At 41.9% G+C, this 6,994-nt stretch overlaps 1 protein-coding gene across 1 annotated transcript in view; it reads right to left on the bottom strand.

The window, feature by feature from the left end:
- LOC104463807 (ATP-binding cassette sub-family A member 1-like) overlaps positions 1-6,994 on the bottom strand; it is a 75,885-nt gene that overhangs the window by 42,983 nt on the left and 25,908 nt on the right. The window contains 2 exon segments of the mRNA XM_010076279.1: positions 1,613-1,804; positions 5,810-5,931. Of these exon segments, the coding sequence (XP_010074581.1) occupies positions 1,613-1,804; positions 5,810-5,931 (314 nt within the window).

The raw sequence follows: 6,994 nt of genomic DNA, 5'->3' as shown, positions 1-6,994 counted from the left end.
ATCCCTGTGTTATCAGCAATCTTTCCAGCACAAATCCAGAACATAGCCCCATAGTTAATTTTCTTCATAGTAGGTACTATTTCAGCCAAAAAAAGAGCACAAGATGTAACAACATAGCTACACTCAGCATCTGCTTCTGTCAGATAAGCTGTAGAGACTTCTGTAAACAAGAAAAGCAAGACTGAGTCTCCAGAGGGCCCAGAAGACCAACACTGAGCTAGCTATTTTCATCCCCTTTGGTCCCCAAAATTCTATCATCTCTCAATGGTTTACAGTAAACGCATGCATATACATCTAACTGAACCCAAGAAACTGCTTATGCTTATAGCCATTCCTTTTTAAACAGCCCATCTTTGTTATGGGGACAATTACAGTTCTGTTACCTCATCTCATAACACTTATGATTATCTTGCTCTTCCAGCAGGAAAGAAAAAATGCAGATGGAGGACACATAAAAAAACCAGAAAATGAGTGGTGGAGAGAAGTAACTGACCACTATGTACTGCACAGAAGAGTAATATGATTCCAGTACTTGATAATAACCCTCTATGACTTTGGGTCTTGAAAGGCTCATTGAATATGGAAAATCACACAGCTTAAATGTTTGTTTCTTACAAAGACAGTGTTTTAGCGGGTAACAGAGTGGGTTCTGTGGTCCCTTCTTCCCTCTACTGATACTTCCACCACAAACTTCCTCAAACTTTTGCATTTTACAGATACTGTGAACCCATAACAGAGCATCACTGGGTTTTCCTAAACAGTTAAGTCTGCTCCAATCACCCCCTAAATAATGTATTTTCCTGAAGTTCAATGAATTCTTGCTCCAAAACCCATTCAGTTGGTTAATCTTTGAAACTGGGCTTTAAAACTTGACTCACTTAGCTGGGAACAGGGTGAGTCTTGGTCGGAGTGGTGAGCAGTATCATTCATTTGTATATTTGTACATTTCTATATATATTACTATTATCATCACTATTATTATTTCCAATATTATTGTAGTTTAGTTATTAAGTTGTTCTTATCTCAACCTACGAGTCTGTTTTCCCTTCACCCCTTTAATTCTCTCCCCCATCCCCAGAAAGGGTGAGGGGAAAGGGTGAGTGAGCAGTTGTGTTTTGCTGCCAGCCAGGGTAAAACTACAAATGCTCTGTCTTAATTAAGTCAGCTCAAAGGTTGGGGCTTGCCACTGGCTAGAAACTTCTGCACTCAGTGTCCCCACAGTAAGGGCAGAAGGTGATGGTTTTAGCACTCAGCACAGGCCAGTCTAACATCTGGGCTCATTCCAGCTATGACAAAACATATAACCAAAACATGGAGACAACTGAGAGCCAGTTTTTTACCACACAGCATAAATATTTTCCTCTTGACAAACTGAACTGGGGACCGCACCACACATTTATGCTGTGCAAGTACCATGCTGCAACAGGTAGGGTAAGAATGACAGGAAGAAGCAACGTTGTTCATGCTCCAGTGATAAAGACCATCTATCTTTTTTCTGACTGTGAATGAACAGTTCACTCCAGAAATGCATGGACAAATTCCTAGATTGAAAGCACTAGAAAATGTCACTGTGTCAATGATAGCTGCTCACAGGTGGGAGCACTGGACTCACCTGAAGGGGCTTCAAAGGATTCAGGTTAGCACGGAAGGCTTGTTCAGCTGCACGGAGTTTTTCCTTTGTCAAGGTGCAAATGAAAGCTTCAGAGTCCATGGCCACAGTTGGATTCTGGATTGTAAGAAATTCAGACAGTCTTGAGGTATTACAGAGATCTTGCAGTCGCATTCGGTAACCAGACACAATGACCTGGAAAGGCAGAAAAAGATGTAAGTCTCCCTTTTTGTAAGATTCATAGCACAAAATTGGTTATTACCTAGACAAAACTAACCACTCATAACACTTCCAGATAGAGGTAAGAAGGCATTCTTCTCCACAGGTTGCACAATCCTGACCCATATGCAACTCAGTTCCAAGAAAAACCACGCTTCCCTGTCAATAACATGTAGAAGTCCTTGGGGAGGCAGGTCTCTCTCCACTTCTCCAAACATGCACAGAGCAGCAGTGATCCTGTCCTCCACAGCAGCCATTTCCTCCAACCAAGGGTACACACATTGACTAATCTTCAGTCTTCTGGGAACTGAGCCACAGAGACAAAACAAGGCTTGTGACCAGACACAAGTCTGGCAAATGTATGTGAAGGGCAAAAGACCTATGTGCCAAACTCCTTAGATATGTCTGCCAGACATTTTCTGTGCTGTTCTGGATCAGGATCACCTTCTACCTTAGCTCTAAAGCATCTCCTTAATAACTGCTGAGAGAAACATTTTGCAGTGTTTTGGGGTAGATAACGTATCAGTGAAAAAAGGTTATCTTACTGGCTCCAACAAACAGGAGATAAGATCCTAAAGTCTTCTTTCACAAGCATGTTTTACCTAAGGTGACGGTTTGCTGTCAATAATGTTCCCAATCCACAACTACCTTGTTTATGAAAGTAATGGATAAAATCCCTCTGAATTATCACCAGACCCTTTCAGACCTGATGGTCTATTTTAATAAGGTCAGTTACAGGATTTAGGTTTGTTGGGCAACAAACAGGTACATGTCCAACAGGCACATACTTGAAAAAGGTGATAAACACAAGGAAAATCTAGAGTCTTCTGTTGGAAAGAACTTTGTTTGTCTTGGGGCTACATGGAGGGAATAATTTTATTGTAAATGGACAGTGAACAACAACTCTACACTTCATTTCTTTTCTGTTCTTTTGTAATACCCAGTGTGCATTGCCTAACTTCCAGCAACAACTAAAGAGGATTGATCTACATCCCAGAAGGGTTAGCAGTTCCTGAATCACACTAAGTCTGAAAATTCTCGTCTTTCAAAACCAGAAGGGCATCAATAATCCTGGGGGAAAAAGCACACTATGTTCAAAAAACAAGCAGATTGAACTGATAAGAGAGAGAATAAATTAATAATGCAATACTTGTGCAAACTTTTAACTTTAGTCTGTATCCGTATGCCAAAAATAGGATGTTTCCATGCTGCACACCCAGCTAAATAGATGGGATAGCTCTTTCATCAAAAAGGCTGGCCTTTTGAAGAAGTTCAGGTGGGTTTTTTTGGCAGCAGAGATACTACCACCATCACAGCCATGCTGAAAAGGGGATATTCCTGTGGCACTGGAATGATCAGTCTAAAGTCGTTTCCCTGGGTGGACAGACAGAAAACCAGTGTCTCCCAGTGCCTCAGTGCTCACTCAAAAAAGTGAGGGTGAACAATCCCTCCACCATCCCCTGTATCTGTCCACATTTTCACTTGGATCTTAAGCTCTTTTTTTTCCAAACGTAGTGAGACCCATAGCACATGACTCCAGAACAAAGGCCCTCTAACCCTCAAACCAAGACAATTCTCTGCAATCATTTCAAGTCATCTGAAGCCATGGTGTCTTGAAGAGGCAAATGTATTCCAAATGACAGGTTAAGTCCCCTAAGGGCTCTCAGAATGTCAGGCTCATGTCTGAAAGCAGTCACAGGTGACTGTTTGTACTCACCGATCATATTGTTCTCTCCTGCATGAAATGGAGATTTATTCCAGGCAGCGTTCACCCTGGCCTTTACTATTTACTCCTCACTGCATGCAACACATCATACTGTGACCCTGGCCCACGACCTCACTGTGCCCCCGCAGCTTTTCACAGGGATAGGACCTACTCCTGCCATCCAAGGTACATTACAGCTGTCTGGCCACATATGGACAATGGCAGCATACTAGAATTGACTAGATACCTGCCTGCCCACTGCTGATCCAGGCTCCTTCCAAACCCCACACCCTCCTGAGCACACTTGCCACTAATCAGAGAAACAAGGTTGAACCACTCTGCCCCAGGAAGCAACATTCCCATCAAGACAAGGCTTTAGCCATTTTTCTGCACTTGCACTGTATTCAGTATACTGAATACAGAGCCCTGCCTGGCATGCTGGAGTACTGTCACTACAGTAACACCAGTGAACAACAGTCCCATCTTGGTGGGACTTCCTTGCAAATCATAACTTCTGGGCTCGTTGAACAACCACAGGACACTAACAGGTTGCAGGAGAAGGCTCTGTTTTCTGTAACAGGTTTGCATACTCTGAATAGGCTCTTCTATATGGCCTTTCAAATGAAGCAGCTGTGACCCACTCAGGGACCAAACAACTGTTGCCTATTAATACTGCAGCCACTATGCACCTCAGTAGTAAGGTCAGATCTCCACACTAGGTCTCCAGCAAAATTGAAGGGGTCTGTCATCCTGCATGAAGAGATCACTCTGCCTCTCAGTTATCTGTATTTAAAAAGGGTTCAAAGAAAGATTTGGTGGGTCACTGTCCTCCCCTACAGCTTACTGCCTTGCTGCTTAGATTAGCTCTTTCTGCCACCTCAGAGCAAAAACTGCTGTTAAGATTAAACAACATCACTTCCAGTGTCCTGGCAGAATCAGCACAAGAATTCCACAAACAACAACAAAGCTTAAAGCATTCAAGCAAGAACTAGCTGACTGATTACCCCTTCACCACCTTTCAGATACATTATGTAGATAAAAGGCAAACTTTTTTTCTCCTTCCACTGGCTTTGCCATATACAACCAATACAATATGGCAGTCATATGTCACTAGAGAGCTACCTTTTGGCCTCTTCAAAAATCTTTCTGCCTTTCCATCAGCTTAGGCAGAATGACTATCTTGTTACTGAAGCCTTCTAGTTATCCTTGCAGAACCATCTGTAGAACAATCCTGTTTTAATCTAGCATGAATTTGAGACAAATTAGTTTAAAGTAAAACAAAACTTGTAGCCTAAAATGGGTAAGAATTTTTCAATTTTTTTTTTAGAACATATCCTTAACTTCTACGATTAACTATCAAACTGCACTAAAACAGATGGCTTGATAGAATTCACTGAAGAATGAGACAAATGTGTGTGAAGGGGGACAGCATCTGTAACTACATGAAAACAAAATCTGAAAGGACTATTAATCAACTCCACTTCAAAGAAAATATCTGATCGGGAGTTGGGAAGCAGATTTTGTATATCACCTTTTGCACAGCCTTAAGAGAACCACAGGTCTGTCTTTGAAGTTTGAAGCAACCAGTTCCAACTTCTGCATTAGAAAGGATGCTGGTGGACTAATTCATCCAGCCTAGCAAAAAAAAAAAAACCATTCTGAGCTTGACAATGGCAGACAGCCATCCCAAGACAGGGGCTCCAGCCCCCTGCCACCATTGTGTATGTTTATGAAGGCAATCACAGGAGCACTCAGGAGTTTCATGTGAGATCAAAACTCTTGTACTACATAAGGTACAAATTTACTATCTGTCTTAAAGAGTTGCCCACAAACCAAAAAGCATGCCTCCTACCGCTGCACAGGCACTTAAGGCAGAGCAACAGAGCAACTGTTCCAGTCCATGCTGAGTGAACAGCCACCCCATTTTTTTTCCTAGTCAATGTAAAACAGTTTGAACAGCACTAGCAACCTAATTAATATTTTACTTGGGTAAAAAAGAAAAAAAACAGGAAAGAAGAATTTCAATTTAGCCTGAAGGGTACCAGGCTATTTTCTTATGCAGATCAAAACATTTGCATATGGGTCTCAGAGTCCTTTTATAGCTTACAACCAAATAAGACTGTTAACTTGAGGGCAAAAGGCAAGAGAGAAGCAGGGATTATATTTTCCTCTGTGTTTAACACCTAGCACAAAGGGGTCCTACATTGTTTAACCATAGTGCCAAGATCCACAAACATTACAGAAGCATTATGTTAGCGGTTGAAAGTGCTCTATACCTGCTGGAGGTTGACCTCTGCATCCAGTAGCTCCTCTACTGCAGATGATGGCATGGAGACATTATGATAGAGGAAGTCTGAGAATGTCTCATTGTCAACCAGGAAATCCCGAAGTTTCAAGTCTGGAAAATGACAAAACAAGCAACATTCTGGTCAGGGCAAAGCCTAAAGGAAACTCATGTGAGAGCTCTGAACAGGAAAAGGAAAGCTGACAAATGGGGGAGGGAGAATTACACAAACCACAGCACAAAGGGAAAAGAGGAGCTACTGACAAAGTGCTCTGAAACTTGGCATCTTTCAGAGATGTCAATTGATGATGTCTTGATCTCAAAAAACAAACCTTTAAAATTAACTCACTTTAGCATCATTACTTCAGCTCGATTTGCACACACATACACAGAACCAGCAAGGCACACCAACCTGCTCCTCTGGATCTGGAGTGAAACCTACTCTAGCATTAGCCTCGCACAAACATGCAGCCTTACTTAATCCCTGTGTTGTTACCACAGAACTGAGGTAGTTCATGGATCACTGTGGGATTTACTAGCCTGTATTTAATTATGTTGATAGTAGAGGTACTATACCATACCATAAATTTCAAGGTCTGATATAGGCAAGACACAGATACGATACAGAATTGCATGCAGATCTAGAAAGCAGTATTAACCACTCGGCAAAATTTCTGCAAATGCTTTTTAATTCCACTTTCCCAAAAGCTTCACCTTCTGAAGCCACTGGTGTTTCAGCTCTTGGCTTTAAAACAAATTTTCTGTCACAGCAGAGGCAAACCATTTGGAAATTATAATCCATATACACTATTAAAGTTCACAAACCTAGAGCTTAATCAACTGACCCCCACACTGTTTTGGGTTGTTTTGTTTTGTTTTTCAAAGAGGGAGGACAATTCTATCTTTACTATGCTTAAATAAGCAGTGATGAGGAACACAGCTACGCCAGCAAGAGCTGAGAGCGCAAGCTGCACGGGATTTACTGGGGTGAAGATTTCCAGGCTAAGCCAGGCCAACCAGCTAGGTGTCATGCTGCTTTTTCTACTCTAGGAAGAAAGAATGCCACAGCTCACGGCAAACAGTAGAAAGCAACAAGCTCTAAAATGAAAGTAATGCAAGGGAGTGCCAAGACTTTGTGCTTTCCCCTCTCCTATAGGGAACAGCTATAACTGAACAT

This window comes from Pterocles gutturalis, unplaced genomic scaffold, assembly GCF_000699245.1.
Source record: "Pterocles gutturalis isolate BGI_N339 unplaced genomic scaffold, ASM69924v1 scaffold20788, whole genome shotgun sequence".
NCBI classification, from domain to species: domain Eukaryota; kingdom Metazoa; phylum Chordata; class Aves; order Pterocliformes; family Pteroclidae; genus Pterocles; species Pterocles gutturalis.
The sequence above is the reverse complement of the archived record's forward strand: the minus strand, read 5'-3'. Positions and strand labels throughout refer to the sequence as shown.